Genomic DNA, 23,830 nt, shown 5'->3' on the forward strand with positions numbered 1-23,830 from the left:
GGCACAATTGTTAAATACCCCTTAAATATAGTTTGAATTCCCAAGAATTGACACTTTAGTGCATATCCGTTGCTATGTAACCAATTAATAGTGTGTTGGATATCCCTGCTGCACAACACAGTATGTTGGAACATGTGAAATAAATCACTCAATTATAGTAGCAATAGGCAGAACTGCATGGCTTTCAAAATGGGTGACCTCAAAAGTTATATTGCACAGGCCTGAAACTTACCCAGAATGCCTCACATCATTCCTTAAAGTATGATAAACTTTGACCCTTGGTAAGATAAAAAGAAAATCAAAAAGGAGGTATAAAGTTTCATAATTTGTTTAAAAAAAAAAAAAAAAAAAAAAAAACACTACTTAAAGAGAAACACAGGAATTGTGGTATTTATTTACACTGTAAAAATAACCAGTTGTGGAACCACAAAACAACTTCATCTACTCCAATGTACAAACCAGTTTTGTTTTTGTTCAAGCGAATACAAAATGACAAAATGTAGTTGAAACTGTTTCAATTAACCCGTGTATGAATGTACAGTTATATATTTAAATCAAACTTTAGAATGCAGGAAAAAAAAGTTATCCAGTATAAATAAACAAAATACAAAAAAAAAAAAAAAAAACCAAAAAACGTGTGAATCATCAGGAATTTAATGTAGAGTAGCTGATTTGGAAAAATCCACTCAACAATTTTAGTCTAAAACTGGATTTTTTATTTTTTTTTTTTAAGTTGTGAAGTAAGTAGGACAGAACCTCTCAAATATTCTCCAATGAAAGAACTGGGACTGCTTTACTTTTTGTTAAACTACTTGAGAATGGTTTGACTTTCTATCAGAACTAAGCATATTTTGTCAATCTGCACATAAACAAGGGTTTGAAGACTCAGATTATTAGGTTATTCAATAAACTGTTAATTGTTGAAATTCACTTTAAATTCACTTTGAATTCTCGACAATTGATGTTAACGAAATAATCCTGTTAGTGTTGTATTTACAGCCCTAGCAATGTGTTAAGGAAAAAAACTAGGATTCTAGTTTGTAACGGTTGGCAAATTTTATTGGTCCTTCTCTGGATAAAAAGTAGAAATTCACGAGCCTTAAAATTTGGACATCATCAGGCTGCTAGTCATGGGTCTGCCGATAATGTTGTAGAAGTTTCAGGTTTTTAAGCACAGCAAAGTTCTAGCAGTGAGAAAGATTATCAGTGTCCTGCAACATTAACATCCTCCCAGGCTCCTGTCTGCATCATTTACGATTGGAATTATGAGAGTCTGCAGAACAGGAGGGAGGGAGAGCTGGCACAGAGAGAAACCAAGACACGGCAACAGAGGGACTGAAAGAACAGCGAGCCACAGAGACGCAGAAAAAAAATAAAATCACAAAGATATAAAAACAAAATGAAAGCGGTATTAAGTAATTCTCTGAAACATTGACTTTCCATTCTGTGTATTAAATATAATTTAAAGTGGTTCTACAGTTTATACAAGATATATTTAATATCAGCTTGACAGCGAAAACAATTTTGGCAGGTAGATGCGTTATTTTATCTGTACACATGCTTCCAAAACTGGCAAAATCTCTTCCTTCTCCCCTCCAAAGTGAGGCTACTAAATGAAAACTGCATGAAAAACTGTTAGTCTTTTATAGGATGCAGGTTGGACAGTGAAGTACCAGATTGGTAGCCCTTTACTTTTATGACAGCATTATAGAGAGAAGGTCAAAATAGATATAAATAAATAGAGGAGAATAAATCAGCTCTATGTTTTAGTTAGAATATTGGTTTGTGTAGACAGAGCCATACTTTGTGACACCATTTTGTTTCAGGTAGCTACATTTCCCATTTGTTATGCGGAGAACATTATTTCCCAGCATGCTTTTCATCTCTCGTTTCTGATTGCCTGTTCATTTGTGATCAGTTTAAATATCGGTCGTGTGTCTTGTTGACTGGTGAAGAAAAAAAAGGAATGTGAAGTGGATTTATAGTTAAATACCAAAAAGGTTGTTGTTGTGAGGTCAAAACACAATACAACTCCTCACAGTGCAAAAAAAAAACAACAACAAAAAAAATACTGTTATGTATTTATATCTCGTTCAATAATTACTGCTGTGCATTATGTGCATATCTCAATTAGAACGTTGGAATTACTGTGGCCAAGGCCGACTTTTCCAAAGATTCTGCTGGAGATTTGCAAGTGATGCCCCAAAGTAATTTTTGAATTTGCATAAAAGTGTGGGAAGTTTTATTGTGTTTGGCCTCCCCACAATGTATTTAGTAGTAAGCTACAGTATCTCACAAAAGTGAGTACACCCCTCACATTTTTGTAAATATTTTATTATATCTTTTCATGTGGCAACACTGAAGAAATTACACTCTGCTACAATGTAAAGTAGTAAGTGTACAGCCTGTGTAACAGTGTAAATTCGCTGTCCCCTCTTCCACTCTCCAGACCTAAACCAGACCTAAACCCTATTGAGCATCTGTGGGGCATCATCAAACTGAAGGTGGGGGAGCGCAAGGTTTCTAACATCCACCAGCTCCAGTATGTCATCATGGAGGAGTGGAAGAGGACTCCAGTGGCAACCTCTGGAGCTCTGGTGAACTCCATGCCCATGAGGGTTAAGGCAGTGCTGGAAAATAATGGTGGCCACACTAAATATTGACACTTTGGGCCCAATTTGGACATTTCCTTTAGGGGTGTACTCACTTTTGTTGCCAATGGTTCAGACGTTAATGGCTGTGTGTTGAGTTATTTTGAGGGGACAGCTAATTTACACTGTTATACAGGCTGTACACTTACTACTGTAGCAGAGTGTCATTTAGTCAGTGTTGTCACATGAAAAGATATAATAAAATATTTACAAAAATGTGAGGGGTGTACTCACTTTTGTTAGATTATATATATATATATATATATATATATATATATATATATATATATATATATATATATAGAGATAGATATATATATAAAAAACATAAAATTCATATATATATATATATATATATATACACACACACACACACACACACTATAATTATAAAAATATTTTTTTTTTTGTTTAGATAATGTGTCTGTAAAGTTATTTTGTTTTGTGTTTTCAGGTGACACGTCTACTTTAAATGTAAATAGGCCCAAACTACAATAGAGCAGTTATAAAAGCGAAACTCCTGCTGTGCGTGATAGCGGTGGTAGCGAAACACGAACAACGTCTATTTGAACAGAAGTGCATTAAATCCACATTGCTAAAGAAATGCTAATACACACTCTTTGTTGTAGAGCATAGCATGTGAGTGCCTACAGGACCCTAGCCTGTTACGATGAAGTGTTGGTTGGAAAAGACAAAAGGTCAAAAGGAGGAGAGAGGAAAGGCTGTAGGAGTTGAGATGACAGAATATAGCGGGTGGGAGAAAAATAACTCAGTTTGATTTATATTGTCTCTTTAGCAAATATTTTCACTTTACTTTAACACTGCTGTCACCCAGAGGACGTGGGGGGATAGGAAACAGCAGGCATACTGCCTATAGAACCTTAATATCGGATGTAATGATCTCATCACTGGCTGACTGCGCAGTCTTAGAAGGGCCTGATGTTCTCCTTGATGTTGCATATTAGCCCAATAAGCCGTCTGTCACACTGATAAAGTGGTGTTTTCATCCAAAACAGGACTCAAGAGAATTATGCATCCCTTGCAAGAGTCCTTCCAGTTTTATGAATCATGCTGTTGACGGTGGGAATGTCCACATCTCTGCTGTAAAATGCAATGAAATGTGACTGACCCATTAAAGGTCTCATCTTGATGTGTTCAAGATTCCTGTGGTGAGACCAGCTTTTGGAATATCTGTGGCTCAGCCTTGTAGGCCAATTATGCTGAAAAACTGTCAGTGACACAAATTGATTCACTTGTGCTTGAGTTTGGAGACAACCTAGAATTCGGGGGTTTACACAAACCAGAACTCTCCTAGAAACCTTAAATCTCCTAAAACTATCAAAAAGTCTAGAAGCTAAATCAATCGGAAAAATTCCCCATGACATCCACTCGTGAGTGACGTCTCGACAAACGATAGAGGTTTCTTATTTGTGGTTTTATTTATTTTATACAGCCCCCCTCATTTATTTTTTCACATTTGAATCTGAATGCTCTCTCTATTCTTATAATTAGGTCTAGAAAGACAGTTTCCTGATATTTTCATTTGATTGTACGCGCAAGATAGCTGTAGTGCTGCAATACAGATGACATTAAATAGGTTTGGACCTTGCTGATTTGGTTGTGGGTTTTTTTTTGATGGTGGGCTAGATTTAGTGGCTTGCTTAACATAACATTTTAATATCATGCTAAGAATGTTTAAACCAATGGGAGAGGAAGTAACTCGGGCGTCTGTCCAGCAATATAGTTAACAGTTGGAATAGATAACAAAAGCAATTGGTTTGGCAGTAAACAACTAATCATGGTGTAATGGTGACTTAATACTAAAAATGTACCTGTTCTAACAGACTCTGCAGGTAAAGGCTCAGAGACAATGCCAGCACTAAGCTTCATTTTTACTGTATTAACATATCAGGTGCTGTGTAAAGGAGTCAGGAGAAACACACTTCTCTAATTGAAATGGCTAAATGGATGTTATCAGTATGTGTTTCCCTGCTCAATTTTACCGGTTTAAGATCTTATCTATGTTTTGGAATGGCTAATCTTAAAAATCACTTGTTCACCTTCATTCAAAATATATATCCCAGCAACCTTCTTCACCTGTACTATGGTGGGAAGGCCAAGAAAATGTCTGGAGGTCCGCAATTTATTTCTATGACTCTTGAGTTTTTGCAAATTCCAAATAGATTTTTTTTTTTTTTAAATAATGTAATTCATCCACACTCAGAATTCCCCCCCTCCCCCCCACCCAAAAAAATAAATAAATAAAAATGTGTATTTGGAATCAGAAACAAGATTTCTTTATAGGCCTCAGATGTTTTTGATCTTATTGTAAGACAGGACAATGCCTGCAAAAGATGCTCATTTTACACTTATTGCTGAGCTACATTCAGTTGTCAACGTCTAATGGTACTGGAGAATGGTTGAAATTACAGGTTCAAAACATTCGACGAACGTCCCATTCATATAGATATAGGCCTTAATAAAAGAAAATACTTTGCGATAGCTCTTTTGTGCTAGTCAGAAAAAATGCTCTTTATATAAATTCTTAAAGGAACACCAAGCACCATAACCACTACATCACATTGTAATGATTATGGTGCCAAGAGCACCGGCATCCTTATAGATTAAAAATGCAAACTGTTTGGAAATGGTGTGGCAACTTACCTGGGGTCCACTAGGCACCGGTCTCAACCTGTAAGAAAGCTTGAAGCTCTTGCAAGGTGCTGCCATTAGCTACGCACAGATGCATATTCGCACTTTCACACATTCTCACACTAACAGAAACACAGTCACTGGCATTTAAAAGCTCAATATTAATAGAAATACTATTAAATGTGTCATACAGCAAACAGATCTCACAATTAGTTTAAAGGACCAGTCATACAGTTAAAGGACCACTAAATGCACCTAGAGCACCTCATCTCAACGAAGTGGTCTGGATGCTGGATCCCTGTAGTTTTCACCTTGCAATGTAAAACATTGCTGTTTTGTAGAAACTGCAATGCTTCTATTGCAAGCTTAAAAGGCAACTCTATTGGTTGTCTTCCGGACATCTACTATACGCACTTCATGAGCAACAACGGAATGAAACTAGGTCATGTGATCAATTGTATTCAATGTTTGAGAAGCATTTCATTGGATACACACCCTCACAATGTACACGCATGTATTGGAAGCATTGGATTGGACATTTTCTGTGCATGCGACACGTCCATGATGACAATGTTTAAGGCAAATTGGGCAGCACCAAGGGACTCTCAGTGATGTAAAAAAATGGTAAGTAAATACCTTTTTTTTTTTTTTTAAACGAATTTTTATTAAAAAAAAAAATAAAATAAATAAATGTAAATCTAATTAGAGCCTAGTGCACTATAGCATTACCGGTCGGTATCCCTTACACAATATAGTGTTCCTTTAATATGCATTCAATTGGTTAAACTTGTTTTTTTTTTTAGAGATGTTTTGTTATATCATACTCAAGTCAAGCCAAAGAGACAAAAATCCTAATCTGGATGCAACGCAGCATGAAATGCCGTAAAAACAAAATATAAAATAGTTTGCGGTATCCAGTAATTTGAAAGTCAACTACAAGAGACATTTCCCTAATGGATATCTTTTGATAAGTGTTCAGATACCGCTGTATAGATGCAACCACTGCTGGTATATAATTCAATTATAGTACAGAATAAATTTCAGGATGTGTTTTTTTTTCCCCCTGCATTAGTTCTTCCAGAGATTATTATAGTTTCTGTTGCTTTTCCCCAGCATGGGATGTACACAGTTTAAGAGTTTAATTTGTCTGTTCCTCCCGCTAGTCAAAGCACATTTTTTCCCCCCCCAACTAATTCACCGCCAAAGAACAAGACACTGTAATATAAATAGCACGTATTTAGCTTTAATGTATAAACTGTTCCATACTCTGTTCATAATTTAATTCTTGTCAAGGCCTCGGGCTGATAGACAGTTTTTATGTGTTGATTTCATATTAAGCTGGCTCGTTGTGACGCAACATAACATGCAGAGAACAAAATGAACAATACTAACAAATTGGAATATTCTCAATCTCCGTTTCTCTGGAGAAGAGATGCAATAAATGTTCTTGGAGCAGATTTTTTTTTGGTATGTCATAAATAATATTCTTGAAATAAAACATGCGGTAACAATTGGAATCATTCAGAAAATTAATTTTCTCACGGCTGTCAGTCCTATTTTTAGAACCAATTTAAGGAAATGGAATACTTAGATTAAGAAAAAGTTGGAAATGTTGTTTCCGGATCCGTTTCATTAAACTGTTCCCAGTTTCTAGGTCTGAGAATTTTAAAGGGACACTATAGTCACCTGAACAACTTTAGCTTAATGAAGCAGTTTTGGTGTATAGAACATGCCCCTGAAGCCTCACTGCTCAATCCTCTGCCATTTAGGAGTTAAATCCCTTTGTTTATAAACCCTAGTCACACCTCCCTGCATGTGACTTGCACAGCCTTCCATAAACACTTCCTGTAAAGAGAGCCCTATTTAGGCTTTCTTTATTGCAAGTTCTGTTTAATTAAGATTTTCTTATCCCCTGCTATGTTAATAGCTTGCTAGACCCTGCAAGAGCCTCCTGTATGTGATTAAAGTTCAATTTAGAGATTGAGATACAATTATTTCAGGTAAATTACATCTGTTTGAAAGTGAAACCAGTTTTTTCTTTTTTCCATGCATGCCCTGTCAATCATAGCCAGGGGAGGTGTGGCTAGGGCTGCATAAACAGAAACAAAGTGATTTAACTCCTAAATGACAGTGAATTGAGCAGTGAAATTGCAGGGGAAGGATCTATACACTAAAACTGCTTTATTTAACTAAAGTAATTTAGGTGACTATAGTGTTCCTTTAACACTGCAATGATTGCATTGAAGGGTTAACTCATCCTTTAATGGATGACTTTCAGATCCATAACAGAATTTCACTTTGTTAAATGATGTTGGACATCCTCTTGCTTTTTAGCAGGACGTCTAACAACCTCAAATTCCCCATAAGAAAGCATTGTTTCAATGCTTTACTATGGGGAAGCTCTAACCCAATAACCACGTTATTTGTCAGGCAGAATTTCCTTTTCCCAAACGGAATCTTGATCAACTTTGCAACCCCAGAGCCAGTTCTTTGATGAAAAATGTGTTGACATGAGCACTGATCTACAAAGTAAATGGAGGCTCACTACTTGGAGAGGCCAGAACTACATTGCTAGGCAGTGGATTTGAGAACAGTCATGGTCACTGGCTGCTTAGACTAAATTTAAGGTTTTCTTCAGAGATAGGCAATATAGAGAATACTTTTGGGAAAAAATTAGAATTATCACAGTTAATGGTTTACTCAACACTTTGTGAATAACCCCAAGTAAACAGGTTAAGGTATGTCTGGGACACGGCTCAATGAGGATAATTGGACTGTCGCTCAGTGGCATCGCAAAAGAATGAGGAGACTGTAATTCAAAACCATCAATTTACTCCTCTCTGTATAGAATAACAAACAGATCATTAATGTGTGAATTCCTATTTATTTCTCCTAATCAAACGTTATTGCAACATAAATTTAACTGGACGTAAAAACTGCAGGCACACAAAATAACGGTCATTATTAAATGTTGTAAATAATCTATTTATTAGGTGACATGGCAAGAACACAAGCTTCATAAGAAACTGTAAATATTCATTTTTCCATGTCGATTTATATACAGAGTTTCTTATCAAATTCATGATCACATATTGAGTCATACTTAAATTAAGCAAAGCAAACTTTGATAAAGACCCCCTTTACTCGGGTGCACCTGAATAACAAAGCACAAAGTGTACTCGAAAATAGACTGATAGGTATATGCATCTATGATATGAGGTTTAACTACTAGCAGATATTTTACATGGAAGCAAATATTTAAAGAAGAAAGAAAGAACATTCGTATGTTCCACCTTTACTCCTGTCACTGCATCTATGACATCAGGTTTTCAGTTATCAAATAAGTAATGTGTACATTTCAAACCAATGGAGCTGCTTGCGCATGTACAACACAACATGTATATCCACTCCAAACCAGCACACCGTATCCACACCATTGTGTCCCATAGATTTGTTACAAAATCATATGTGAACGTGTGCTACACTTTTTTCGATAAGAGGTTTGGGAATTGTCACCCCACACTTCCCAATATTTAATAAATTAATCAATTAACAGATCACTGACAACTAGTGATGTCCCGAACAGTTCGCCAGGAACCGTTCGCCGGCGAACATAGCGTGTTCGCGGTTGCGAACACGCGCGATGTTCGGTCCGCCCCCTATGCGTCATTATTGAGTAAACTTTGACCCTGTACCTCACAGTCAGCAGACACATTCCAGACAATCAGCAGCAGACCCTCCCTCCCAGGCCCTCCCACCTCCATGACGAATAGGGGCGGACCGAACACGCTATGTTCGCTGGCGAACGGTTCCCGGCGAACTGTTCAGGACATCACTACTGACAACGTATTACACACAATAAATGAACACTCATTATCTTTAAAAATTTACAACAGCTAGTTTTTATTCTTCAAACACTGCAATGATTTAGTAGATACCGAAACTATTTACAGATAGAGGCTATTTTACTTCTGCACAACCCTGTTTTGTGCCACTGCCTCTGTGTGCCTTTTCTTTCCGCATAATGACTCATACTCTAGTCCTGAGCTTGTCTATATTCTGCTTGCACAGAGGTTAGGATTTGTTTAATAACTGTACCACCCCAGTTATTTCTAGGACTACAACTGCTATTGTCCAGAGTCACCCACATGCTTGCAGAATATTGTGGGAATTGTAGTCTAATCATATCTGGTAGGATGAAGTTTAGATCTTTCGTCCCTAACCCCTTGATGTGTTCTTTCAAATTGGAAAATTTTGGCTTCACACTTTGCTATTTTTACCTAAAGGGTTACTCCAGTCTGAATGACCACTTCTAGTTTAGAATTGACCATGGTGGTAGAAATCTGTCTATGCAGCGTTTCTGCTTAGATCTTCCCTCATCCTTTGGTTCGTTCCTTACCCACCTCCCGACATTGACGGGTTATATATATATATATATTTTTTTTTAAATGATCCCCCTCGCTTTATTTTCTAACTGCCTCCCTCCTCTCCCCGAGCCACACCATACGCAAGCTCTCTGAGCCTGGAGATCGGTTCAATAAAAGGCTACTCTAATGCCCCGTTTCCACTGAGCAGTACGGGTCGGGTCGGTACGGTCTGGTACGCTATAAGTGTTTCCATTATGAAAGTGGCCCATACAACTGAACCAACCTGCACCATTCCTGGGCCCCCTTCAGATGTAGGTCCATAGGAAATGGTATGGTACGGTTAGGGTGGAGCTACTGGCGTCACACTATACAATCCATTGATTGGCGGACAGGAAAACAACAATGCTCACGACAAATCACACGCTAGGCATTGGGCCTAAACCCCGCATGCCCCATGGCGGTCTGACTTGCAGTGAAAACGCTCGCCTGAGTCATCTGGACCATTCTAACCCTTCCGAACCGTACCAACCCGAACCATACCGCTCAGTGGAAGCGAGGCATAAGAGAAGCATTTGCCTGGACCACAGCGAGGAAAGAAGTCATTCAACGTGACGTCAAACCTCACCTGGCGCTGGTTCATCTGTAACTTTTATTACAGCTTTTTTTTTATTTAATAGGGCATTAAAAAGTAAAACATAATTATTACAATTAAGTAAGCCTTTCAGTTTTGCACGTTGGTTGTCAACTCACGGTAAAACAAATCAACCCCCAAACTATTCTTCAGCCAGGAAAATCTTACAGTTTTTCATAAAATTAGCTTGTATTACTTAAAGCAGAGTTGAGGTGTATAAAGTAGGTTTACATTAAACTATTTCTAAAAATAGCAAGTGCAAATTGAAATCAATAGAAGTGGGAAATAACTAACATTTACTGTAATCCTTATTGAAAATAGCGTTTGGCGATTTCAGATTTTATACAAGGAAATGTTAAACAAATGCGCTCTCACATTATCCAAAACACGTTGCTAAATACAACGATGCTTTTTAAAACTACTTTCCATTAATTTTAATGTTGTGCTGAACAATCAAAGTGAAGGATGAATTAAAAACCAAACAATAGCAAGCAGACAGGGTGGATTTAATGACACACTTATGAAAATATGTAGAAAGCAGCAACCAAGACGAGTCAATCAATCAGTTCTTTGGTAACAAAAAAGCCAAACATTATCAAGGGATGGGCTTAATGAGCGTCCCTAATTGGCTTGTATTCAATGTTCAATGGTGGGGGGTGGAGGGGGGGGATAAATTGGTGTGCAAGAATCACAAATATGTATGTCTTGAGTTAAGGAATGGCTGCATTGAATACCGGAATATTGAAAGTTTAGAATCCCTAAAGTGATAATTGTGAATAACCCTGTAGGTTAGGCATAACTCAGAAAACAACAATCTGTAATTTATTGTCAGATGTACTCGATCACATTCTTAAAGGGCAAAACACAGGCCTAAATCTTAAAGTGTCTATGCTGTCCAAGATCTAGTATGCGTCCTCATGTATCACTTTAAAAGCTACCGCTATACTGTGAATGGATACGTTCTAAATCTGCTCTGTTTTAGAGATCACAGTTGGCCATTGCCTTATTTAACCCCTGAAGGATCAAACTTCTGGAATAAAAGGGAATCATGACATGTCACACGGCATGTGTCCTTATGGGGTTAATACCCTTTTAACCCCTTAAGGACCAAACTTGTCATGTGTCCTTAAGGGGTTAAGGGGATTCAAAAACAATTTTTTTTTTATTTCTTGCACTGAGGAATTTTGCAACTACCCATAAAAATAACCACAATGCAATCAGCTGCTGACATCACACCCTTGCACACGTTTAAAGAAAATAAATAAATAAATAAATAAATAAAATCAGCTATTGTGGAAGTTTGAATGTTGGGAGTTAGTCTACAGAATCTTCAGGATACAAAACGGTTAGAAGACACACCGCTATAAGGACAGGGAATAACTAAGGACAGGGAATAATAGAGAAAGGCTCATTTACACACCTCACTCTTTAACCCCGTAAGGACACATGACATGTGTGACATGTCATGGTTCCCTTTTATTCCAGAAGTTTGGTCCTTAAGGGGTTAATGAACTGAACCATTGTAAATGACACTGCAAAGAAACTGCGCTCTTGCAACTGCGGTGCCATTAGAGCATTGTTAATAAAGATCTTCTGTTTTGACAGTGATTCAAACAAATCTGCTTAAGAACCAGACTGGAAGAGTTTGCTAGTCTGCAGTGGCGTGCAAAACAAATAAACATATAGAGAAAGGCACTGTAATAAAACAGCTCATGTAATTATATGGTGTGAAGCTCCCAAATTATTGATGGGTAGGGACCATTAGAAAAACCCATACTTGGAGGGAGCCTGGCCGGCATGCCTTAAACATGCCTTTTTACTGAGGCTGCTATATTTTTGTATGAGATTGCAACTTCCAACCCTATTATTCTGCCTTGAATGGGTCTTTGTTCTCCATATGAGTAATATTCAGTGCTTGCAGTCAGATATCCCCATTAAAAGTTGATTGGGTTCTCTCTGTAACCAAAGAATCTCACAGGGGTGAAACCACAAAAGAAAGATTTAGGCAAATTGCCCCATGGCAAGTCAGGGATTGTTTTTTGTTTTTTTTCCCCCCTTAGTAAAAAAGCAGCAAGGGGCAAATTAAAATTGCTATGATTTTCCTTCTATTTCTAGTTGAATTCCTCTGTGCGCTAGTATTTGCTAAAGAAAACAAAATACATTGATTGAACTCAAGGGAGAGAACTATAACTCCTGCTAAAGAAAAGTAAGGTTCAAGAAGTGGAGCAGTTCCTATGGAAACCAACAGAATACTACAGCTGATTGCTGCAATTTTAGAACGTTTAGATTCACTAGATCGACTTTTATAACTTTCTCCTTACCTCCAAGTTCAACATTTTTGTTCTGTTTACTGAGCCTATGCACCAGCAGCAAAGGATTTTAGTACGTCACTTTTAACTCTATTTGTGCCAGATGGGTGGAACAAGCTCACACCCTACGCTTTGCTCGTCTCCTTTCCCACCCTAATTTTCTTTCCTTGCAGTCAGAAGATTAACTTGAAAGAGTTTCTAAACTGCTGCCTTAAAGCATTGATGTCAAACGCCAATCTTCAGCATCTGAAGACACACCTGGTTTTCGGGAAAGCATTTAACACATAGCTCTGTGATCCAATAGTTATAAAAATTTAATTAAATGCCAAGTAAAGCAATCAGACAACTCTGGGAGGATTAAGGCCTTCGAGGACCGAGTAGTACAACACTACTTTAAAAAACTGTTTGAATATCCATTATAAAAGCTCCAGTAAACGTACCTCACTTTTTGGGAACAATAAAAGGTGTTACGAAATAGATCCATGTCAGTAACTGAAATGTCAGTGCTTTAGAAGGTTGTATAGGTAGTAAAATGATAGGTTCATTTATATCACAAGTCAAGTCATACAATCATTTAGGATGGTCTCATTTGTGGATCCCCAACAACTTATTAACCAACTGAGCTCATATGATGATATCACACATATTCCAACTATTAGTTTGCATACCCTGGGGCAATGAGACACACAAGTGCCCAAGGCAACAATTGGGTAAATAAAAGGCAGCTTAACCGGAGCCAGACTTGCTCAAAAGGAAGTTTAAAGGACAGGTCATGTACAAAGATCTTATTACAAATATCACTATAAAGAGACGTGTTACATGAGGTTTAAGTCTCATATTAACCGTGACGTAGAACCCGAAATGCAAGCAAAGACATAAAGAGACGTCAAGCTATAGTTTTCTTCACAGAGAAAGCAGACACATCACATGATTGGTTAAAACGGCAGATAATAGAAGGCCGTCAAGTTTCAGCCAAGCAGTAAACTCCTTTGATTTATGTGAAATGGTATTTACAATGCCAAACATTTTCCCCTTTTTAGTGTCCATGTAAATGGACCAACAAATTAGCTACTGAACTAGGAACACACAGCAATCATTGGGAGACAGATCAGAGCACCTGATAATGAACAAACAGTAGGCATAGCCTATAATTAGCTCCCTGTTCACACAATGGGGCTTGATAAGGATCTCTGCCTTAACAGTTCACCATCTAAAAAAAACAAACACCCCCAATGTACTTTAGAGATTTCCATTAGAAGAATAATTTGTTCAAGGCTCCTACACTGAAAATGTTAGCAATACACAACAGAGGGCATTTCCTGAGACTTAACGTCTGTATGATCATTCCAACGTAATTCATAAAATTATGTTACTTCCTCCAATGCTTAAATCTAGTCTGCAAAAAAAAAACAAAAAAAAAACAATGAATGAGGATACAAGCGTGTTTCTGGGAAAACGAAGGGTTTGATCCTAATTTCTGAATAAAAGGAGTATTCTCCGTTCCACGTTGTTTCAGGAAGGTTAATAAAAGATAACGTAAGCAACGGTTGAACCACATCTCCAATATACTCGGTATGCTCAAAAGACAGTGGAGAATTCTGGGAAATGTAGCTTAAGAACTGGAGGGATACCTGTTGACTAAACCAGCTGTATGCGGAGATAAAAGTACTTAGGTATTGCTTGTTCTGGTGTGGAGTTAAGAAAATGAAAATATTTGAACACAAGGAACCTTGATGTGGATACAAGTCCATTGAGAATGTTGCCAGGAGAGCCCATGTGCCAAGTCCAGATCCCTACTGCCAAAAGGAACCTGACTACATCAGGGAGGCCAATCGATTGCTCATCCAGCTGTTGCAGGACTTCAATTCCTATAATGCTTTGCCCCCATCCTTATGTAAAGCTAAGGAATTTCATGTAATCAACCAAAAAAATAAAACTCATACACAGTCAAAAGTCATGGAACATACAGAGTAGGCACTGCCAAAGGGTACCCAAGGGTTCATCTGTGAATTAGCCTCTAATCGGGGGTCAACAGTGGCCCTGAGATGTTTAACATATTTGATTCAGTGTTTTTTAACCTCGGAAAAAAAGCCCTTCAATTGTCAGGTTAGTCATCATTACTATTATAAAATATCACCAGGGGTCAAATATATTACCACTGTGTTAAATGTATGAATGTAACCCCTCTGATTGATCTGTTCTGCTAAACTGGGAAATGCAGACAATTCATTGAAAAATTGCACGTTTTAAGCACAACAAAAAATCAAATGTTCCAGCATGACAATTTTTGGGTTAAATTTCCTCGTTTAATCTACAGAATTTCTGCTTTAGTGAATACAGTCCTAAAATATCCAGTTTCACTCTTCAAACAAGGGGAATATAATTAAAAAAGGTTCTGTGTAGGGCATAATGTATTTTATACAGCTTTGTAGTATACATTTTAATAGCCACGTCAGAGGATATCTTGTCACTCTAGCTCTGAAAGGGTTAAATGTTTAATTATGATTAAATGAAAATCAGGTCAATGCCTATACATATGAAATAAGAGTTGCTAGAGCCTGCCTTTAAAAAAGGCATCAACAATTCTATTTATTTAGAATATTTCATAAAGGGAATGAAACCAGCATAAAATCCCAGATTATGTGCAGGCAGAAGCCATGACAATTGTCTGCGGTGTCCCTTTTAGAAAATGTCCATCAGCTTAAGGCAATGCAGTGAGATTAAGTGGTCCAAAATCCACTGAATGGGTGACAGTCCGTAAGCTGAGACTTGCGACAGCTTCATCTCAGACATGTTCTCAATTTGCATTTTGTTCAAAAGCGACAAAACAAACTCATTTGTTTAGACAACACAGACTTTGTTTTCTGTTGTTTAAAAATGTAGATACTGCGATTACCAAACACACGGCTGTCCATGCGATGATCCTATTCTCGATGTAAACAGAGACTTACGAAAAAGAGCATCGGTGCAGATCCACTTGGCTGACCGCGAGTAGTGGCTCGGTTTATGGGTGCGGGGAATGAGATGGGATTAGCAAACTCAAATAACAAACACATGCTTATCACTGTCAAGCGTCTGTTTACGTTTTGTTGGTTAAAACCAAGGATAATCTTTGGACCTCTGCTCTTGTAAGACTATAGCTCCCATGATGCTTTGGCAGCCTTAAAGCAAAGCATCATGGGACTAAGAGATCCGCAAAATCTGGGGGTCTACGCCTTCGCCAACCCTGTGTCCGAACAATCTCCAGTTGAGGTACTTGACCCAAAAGAGGAAGAGTACATTTAGCTTTTACTGAAATCCAGTGTTGTCATGAGAGAGAGATGTGATTACCTAACTTACTGGTACTATTTTATTGAGCTCTGAAGGATAAAAAGCTGAAATTAACTTGCCTTGAATAAAACCTGTGAGTGCATGTGGTTGGTGCTGTAACCACTGAGCTCTCTTACTGCCTATGTCTATGATGTCACAATATGTTTGCCTTAGAGAAGATGAGATCTTCAGTAGCACTGTCCTTGTTATTAAGAAACCTGTGCCACCAGCAAGTATAGCCCCAAATCTTGGCCTGTTTGTCCTGAGCACAGTTTTGAAGAACAATAATTAACTTAAGTCAAGCACAATTGCAGCCACGTTGGGATGTATATATCGGATCGCAAGCATATGGAGTACAACAAGGCTCATTAGCCTCCAATTAATGGGATTCATGGAGTATCAGGGGATGGGAGAGGCGACTGCCAATATACTATACATTTATATGCAGAGCTACAGTATAGTAATAATAATCCACAATAATTCATGGTCAATGGCAGGTATTTTATTTTTAAAAAAAACTATGCGTGTGTGGACTTTATTTAAATAATAAAATACAATTTAATAAAATAGTTTGGGAGATCTAAACTTGGTCTAGAAAACCCCTTGAGGTCTTTTATGCTGACAGCCCTGGGGTAACCATGCAGCCCAGTAGCAGATCATCACTTGTTTCCACATGAGCAGTCTACGCAGAGCTCTGCAGGATCCAGCCAATGTCATAATTAGTTCAATTACCATTGTCCCCCCACAATGCAACTTTATCCATCTCGACATACCAGACCAACTCTAATTGGAATCTCTGGGCTCTAAGGCAAAGAAATCTGTATCACACCTAAAAACAGCAGTACCACATCCCAAATTCTAAATTCACCTCCCTAGCAAAAACTGACCAGCTCATTGATCTGTCTGCCACCGAACAACGCCACAGCATATGTTAGCGCTTTTCAATAAATCACTACATATACATATAAATATATACACACACACACACACACACGTGTTTTTTCAGTGAATTGCTATATGAGTGTGACAATATAGAAGATACAATATGCAGTAAAATGACCAAATTAAAATATTCATATAAAATCTTCATCAATAGAAAGGCAGTTTTAATATGACTACCTATTGCGCTTATCATACACATAACACAAGGACATGATCTATTCCTGTATTCTAGTATGAGAGTAAAAAAAAATATATGTATACACACCAAAACAACAATTGGAGTTTAACCCCTTCAGGATTGAAATATGACTTGGCACACTATCAATATTATTCAAAAAAGTAGTTTAACCCCTTAAGGACCAAACTTCTGGAATAAAAGGGAATCATGACATGTCACACATGTCATGTGCCCTTAAGGGGTTAAGGAAGAGGTAAAAAGCATACCCTGCAAATCTGCAGAGCTTACAAAGCGAAGTTCACAAGAAACAAAATAAAACATAAGTTAAAAAGAAAAGAAAGTATTTTGCAAGAGCCGAGCAGCGCTTTGCAGAGCAGTCACTGGGTGGCTTCCCTTGGTGAGTTGATACACTGTGTAATATTCTGTTGCTAGTGTTCTATCCCCAGAATACAACCATCTCTAATGAATGCTTTCAGGCACCATGCTATGTTAATGCTGTAATCATTCTTCCCAGGCACTGATTACTGCCTCTAACACTTGCTAAATACGGGAAAGAAAACAGATTATTACTTAACTTTACACTGGGCTGGGAGCATACTAAAGTACCACGTTTTTGTACAGCGCTTCTGACTATGTTGGTGCCTTATAAATGATGATGATCATTTTTTTTATTTTTTTTTTTTAAAGCATGCCTATAATTTTACTCTATAAAGGATATACAGGCAGCAGGTGTAGTTGACCAATAAACCTGAGATGTAGGTGTATTATTATTATTATTATTACTGCACGTGGCAATGAAGAACCCCATACATTGAGACCCTGCAAATCTCAGGGGGAGAAGCTCCATCCAAACTGATCTCACCATAAAGTGTGCTGTGTAATGGGTGTAGTAAGTGGGTACCCTGTGGACAGCACACACCTGAAACAGCTGGGAACATCTCTTCCAACTACAGAGCTTCCCACAGCCTTCTCCTATACTGGGCACAGGGACCAGGCAGTGACTGGCAGAGAGAGGATATTAACCCATTGTGTTCCTGTGAAAGTACATGCAGGTAAGTGATGGGAGCAGGTCACAAGCCAGTATGCTGGGAGACCTCTCCATGCATGTACTACTCTTTGTGCAGCAATAAAGCACTGGCAGACCTGAGCCCTGCACAGATCATTTGGTGGTTTTATTATTATTATCAGTAGTTGTAGTGGAGTTAGGCGAGCTCTGAGGAGCACTTACCTGCCATAGAGGAGCCCAGGATGCTGCAAACGATCAGGATGTGGAGCAGAAAAGCGGGTGCTGCCAGGCAGGGGATCCGGGAGGAAGGCATGGTTCCCCGGGCACAATCCAGGCTTTCCCCCCCCTTGCCTCTCCAAGTCTTGTTCTGCACCAAGTACGGGATCCACAGCCCCAGTCCCCCCTCCCCAGACACACTTCGCCCACTCTGTAGATCCAGCCCCGAGTTACTGCCAGGGAGAGTGGGTACAAGTAACAGTGCATGGGATGGCGAGCGGGCAGCGGGTCTCCCTCCCTCTCAGGGTCCTAGAGCCAGCAGCAGGCACTGAGCATGCCACCTCCCTGCACTCTGTGCCCAGCCAGGCACCGCAACTACAGCACTCCGGGTCCCAGACTGAGAGTGGATGGGAGTGCAGCTCACACAGGGGGTGGGACCATGGAAAGGGAGGGAGGGCAGCTCACACAGGGGGCTGTATCATGGGAGGGGAGCTCATACAGAGGGTGGTACCATGGCAGGGAGGGAGAGAGGGCAGCTCAACCAAGGGGTGATACCATGGCAGGGAGGGAGAGAGGGCAGCTTATCAGGGGGTGGTACCATGGCAGGGAGGGGAGTTCACACAGGGGGTAGTACCATGGCAGTAGGGCAGATATTACACAGAGGATGGTACCATGGCAGGGGGGCAGATATCACACAGGGGGTAGTACCATGGCAGGAGGGCAGATATTACACAGAGGATGGTACCATGGCAGGAGGGCAGATATCACACACAGTATGGTACCATGGCATTAGGGCAGATATCACACAGGGGGTAGTGCCATGGCAGGAGGGCAGATATTACACAGAGGATGGTACCATGGCAGGAGGGCAGATATCATACATAGGATGGTACCATGGCAGGGGGGCAGATATCACACAGGGGGTAGTACCATGGCAGGAGGGCAAATATTACACAGAGGATGGTACCATGGCAGGAGGGCAGATAACACAGAGGTTGGTACCATGGCAGGAGGGCAGATATCACACAGAGGATGGTACCATGGCAGTAGGGCAGATATCACGCAGGGGGTAGTACCATGGCAGGAGGGCAGTGCTGCACTGTGTGGGATCTGTCACTGTGCTAGTGGCACTGTTAGCCCAGTTGGTTGTAGTTTAATTAAATATGTTGTGTCTGTTACAATACAGTGACTGTGCATCCCAGCCTCTCACAGACACAGCACTTATAAACCCTATACAGACACAGCACTTATAAACCCTAAATAGGCACAGCCCTTATTAACCCTAAACAGACACAGCATTTATTAACCCTATACAGAAACAGCACTTATTAACCCTATACAGACACAGCACTTATTAACCATTAACAGACACAGCATTTATTAACCCTATACAGACACAGCACTTATTAACCATTAACAGACACAGCATTTATTAACCCTATACAGAAACAGCACTTATTAACCCTATACAGACACAGCACTTATTAACCATTAACAGACACAGCATTTATTAACCCTATACAGACACAGCATTTATTAACCCTATACAGAAACAGCACTTATTAACCCTATACAGACACAGCACTTATTAACCATTAACAGACACAGCATTTATTAACCCTATACAGACACAGCATGTATTAACCCTATACAGACACAGCACTTATTAAACATTAACAGACACAGCATTTATTAACCCTATACAGACACAGCATTTATTAACCCTATACAGACACAGCACTTATTAAACATTAACAGACACAACATTTATTAACCCTATACAGACACAGCACTTATTAACCCTATACAGACACAGCACTTATTAACCATTAACAGACACAGCATTTATTAACCCTATACAGACACAGCATTTATTAACCCTATACAGACACGGCACTTATTAAACATTAACAGACACAACATTTATTAACCCTATACAGACACAGCACTTATTAACCCTATACAGACACAGCACTTATTAACCCTATACAGACACAGCACTTATTAACCATTAACAGACACAGCATTTATTAACCCTATACAGACACAGCATTTATTAACCCTATACAGACACAGCACTTATTAAACATTAACAGACACAACATGTATTAACCCTATACAGACACAGCACTTATTAACCCTATACAGACACAGCACTTATTAACCATTAACAGACACAGCATTTATTAACCCTATACAGACACAGCACTTATTAACCATAAACAGACACAGCCTCAACTCTGCATGTAATCACCTTGGATGCAGCATGTTCAGGCAGTGAGGGGGTATGTGTCCTCCACAGCCACCCTGCTTCTCAAGCAGAATTGTTATAAAATGTTTGGATTTTTTTATTTTTATTCAAAATGGGTTATTAAAAATTATTTGAAAAGAACTAGCCCAGAGCATGAAACACACGCACATACCTCTACATATACAGACACTCATTAACACTCAAACCATATACACACACTCTCTCTCATTCTCACATATATGCATGCACTGACACTATTTACTATGTATATACGATGGGTCGGGCAGCTCTGTGTGCACTGTGTACATGGGATTTTCTGCGGACACCCAGTAAGCAGTACGCACACCTGTGAATCCCACATTTTGGTGCATTCAGGTAAGGTCGACTGTTCAACAGGTCAGGACATTCAATTAAAAATAGTCCCAACATTCAGCAGATAGATATACAGGTGGATTATTCAGCCATAAAGTGCACACACAGAGCCATGGCTTGAGGAAGACAGATAATGTGTCCAAACGTTGCCTTTTCACATTGATGACTGAATTAACCACCTGTATAACTATATGCTGATTGATGGGATTATTATTTTTTATTTAATTCCATGCAGGCAGGCAAGGCTATATTGGACATATTACAGCTACACAATCTATTTGTACAATTTATACAGGTACATAATATATAGGTACACGGCCTGTAGGTGCAATTCATACTGGTACACATTCTGTAGGTTCACAATCTATTTGTACAATTCATACAGGTACACAATCCATACAGGTACACACTCTATAGGTACACAATCTCTAGGTACAATTCATATAAGTACACAATCCATAGGTACACAGTCTATAGGTACAATTCATACAGGTACACAATCTCTAGGTACAATCTGTAAAGGTAAACAATCCATAGGCACACAGTCAAAAGGTACAATCCATACAGATACACAATCCATTCATGTTACACAATCTATAAGTATAGGTATAATTCATACATGTACACACTCTATAGGTACACAGCATATAGGTACAATCCATAAAGGTAAACAATTCTTAGGTACACAATCAAAAGGTACAATCCATACAGATACAAAATCCATACAGGTACACAATCTATAAGTATAGGTATAATTCATACATGTACACACTCTGTAGGTACACAGCATATAGGTACAATCCATACAGGTTGGGAAATCTCATCCATTCAGAATTATCTCAATAAATCTATGATCCCGAGGGGCCTTAGAATACAAGTAATGCCTAACACGCAAATGGAAGATACTGCCCTCCTGAAAGAATGGGAGGAAGCAGCAAACTTATGCTCCCGTACCTTTATGGACATCATCTGCAGGTTCGAGAGTAAAAGGTTGGAACAAGTCAATATTAATGTCAAAGATGCAGTCGAGGCTGTACAAAATAATAAAGACGATCCAACTTTTGACTCCCAAGAACTTAGACTTCAGCAAAACCTGAATAAATATAAAGACACTGTAAAAAATCGGAAACACAAAAAGTTCATAAGGGACAACTCGGACTATAAAAACGGACGAGTCTATAGAAGGTTCAACAGGAAAAATGTACACACTGACTCAGATCAATACTCCACGTCAGAATACGAGACGTCTGACACGGACACTGAGGGTTCAAGTACAGGTTTAGTACCCCCCAATATAACCCAAACTAGAGGTATCCTAAAGAAAGGGGTGGCTTTTTTAGGCCCAAACCCCCGAGAGGGGGAGTCCCAATCTCAGTACAGGCAAACAAGGTACAGGGGGAGGGCGCGCAAACGGTAGCAAATACCAGCAGTAAAATCATCAATCTCTCCGATAGAGTACTCACTGAATCCCAGGCCAAAATCCTTGCAAGAGGGCTGTCCTTTGTCCCTGTCCCTTCATTCAACAAGTTTGAATGGATTAAGGATATTCATCTTTTTGGAAGAAGATTAGCCCTGCATAAATTCTTTCTCATAGAGAAGGAAAAAAGAGCAAAAGAACTGGGATTCAGTGTAAGAGAATACCAATGCCTGAATGAACTGGTATCTCTACTGGATGAGAATGATGGTTTTCCCTCTCCACCTTACACTGATCTACGGTACAAAAGCAAGTTCACACCGAACATTAAAGACTTCAAAAACATCGATATGTTCGTAGAATCAACCTGTAAAATGATATCAGATCTGAAAATAGAGTCCCTCCAACCTAGACCACATAGCAACCTCTCTAGAAATGAATGGCAAGCCCTGTGTGACTTACAGGACGATGATGGCATAATCATCAAGCCAGCAGACAAGGGGGGGAACATTGTGGTCCTAAACAGAACACAGTATGTACAACTAACTCTAAACATACTTAAAGACAGGACCACCTACAGAATACTGAGCACAGACCCCTCAACTAAGTTCTTGTCAACCTTGAAAAACCTCTTGGATAAGGCCTTTGATGATAAAGTTTTGGGTAAAGATGAGCATACATTCATCTATGTGAAAAGTCCGACTGTGTCCACATTCTACTGCCTACCAAAGGTACATAAACAATATGAGACCCTGACAGCTAGACCCATTGTGTCCGGCTCTAATAATATAACCTGTAAGGCTAGTATCTACCTAGATAAGATCCTCCGCCCCTTTGTAGAAAAACTTCCCTCCTACCTGAGAGACACGAAGGACACTTTGAAGTGCTTAGCCTCCACCAACCTACCAAGAGATGCCATTCTGTGTAGCCTTGACGTAGAGGCATTGTACTCGTCCATTCCACACTCCCTTGGACTGAGACACATCAAACACTATTTAGAAACACGAGGGCTGGTACACCAACAACACACCTCCTTTGTACTGGACTTATTACAATTTGTCCTAACCCACAACTTCTTTTTGTTTGATGGCCAGTACTACCACCAGGTGCAGGGTACAGCTATGGGTACATCTTGTGCGCCATCGTACGCTAACCTGCACCTGGGTTGGTGGGAGGAGAATGTGGTTTTCTCCGGCAATAATATCAAGTACACTGAGCACATCTTTATGTGGAAAAGGTTTATAGATGATGTCCTGGTGGTCTGGACGGGTACAAAGGAATGCTTCATGTCCTTTGTAGAGAGTCTGAACCTGAACGACCTGAACTTAAAGTTCACGATGGAAATAGGGGGGTCATCCATCAACTTCCTTGACTGTACGTTTAGTGTATCCCCTGAACAGACCATAAAGACAACCCTGTTTAGGAAACCCACCTCCACTAATACAATGTTGAGGTGGGAAAGCCATCATCCGACCACTCTCAAGAGAGGTATCCCTATTGGACAATACCTCCGTTTGAGGAGAAACTGTTCG

The 23,830-nt window shown here is 39.3% G+C and overlaps 1 protein-coding gene across 2 annotated transcripts in view; it reads right to left on the reverse strand.

Annotated features, from left to right (window-relative positions):
* Window positions 1-18,537, reverse strand: part of UNC5B (unc-5 netrin receptor B) — a 183,389-nt gene extending 164,852 nt beyond the window's left edge. For both annotated transcript variants that reach the window (XM_063435343.1, XM_063435342.1), the window contains exon 1: window positions 18,268-18,537. In XM_063435343.1, coding sequence (XP_063291413.1) covers window positions 18,268-18,358 — 91 coding nt within the window. In that variant the 5' untranslated portion in view covers window positions 18,359-18,537. The remainder of the gene's footprint in view (window positions 1-18,267) is intronic.
* Window positions 18,538-23,830: the final 5,293 nt, after the last annotated feature.

The sequence above is a fragment of the Pelobates fuscus genome, chromosome 10, assembly GCF_036172605.1.
Source record: "Pelobates fuscus isolate aPelFus1 chromosome 10, aPelFus1.pri, whole genome shotgun sequence".
NCBI lineage: Eukaryota > Metazoa > Chordata > Amphibia > Anura > Pelobatidae > Pelobates > Pelobates fuscus.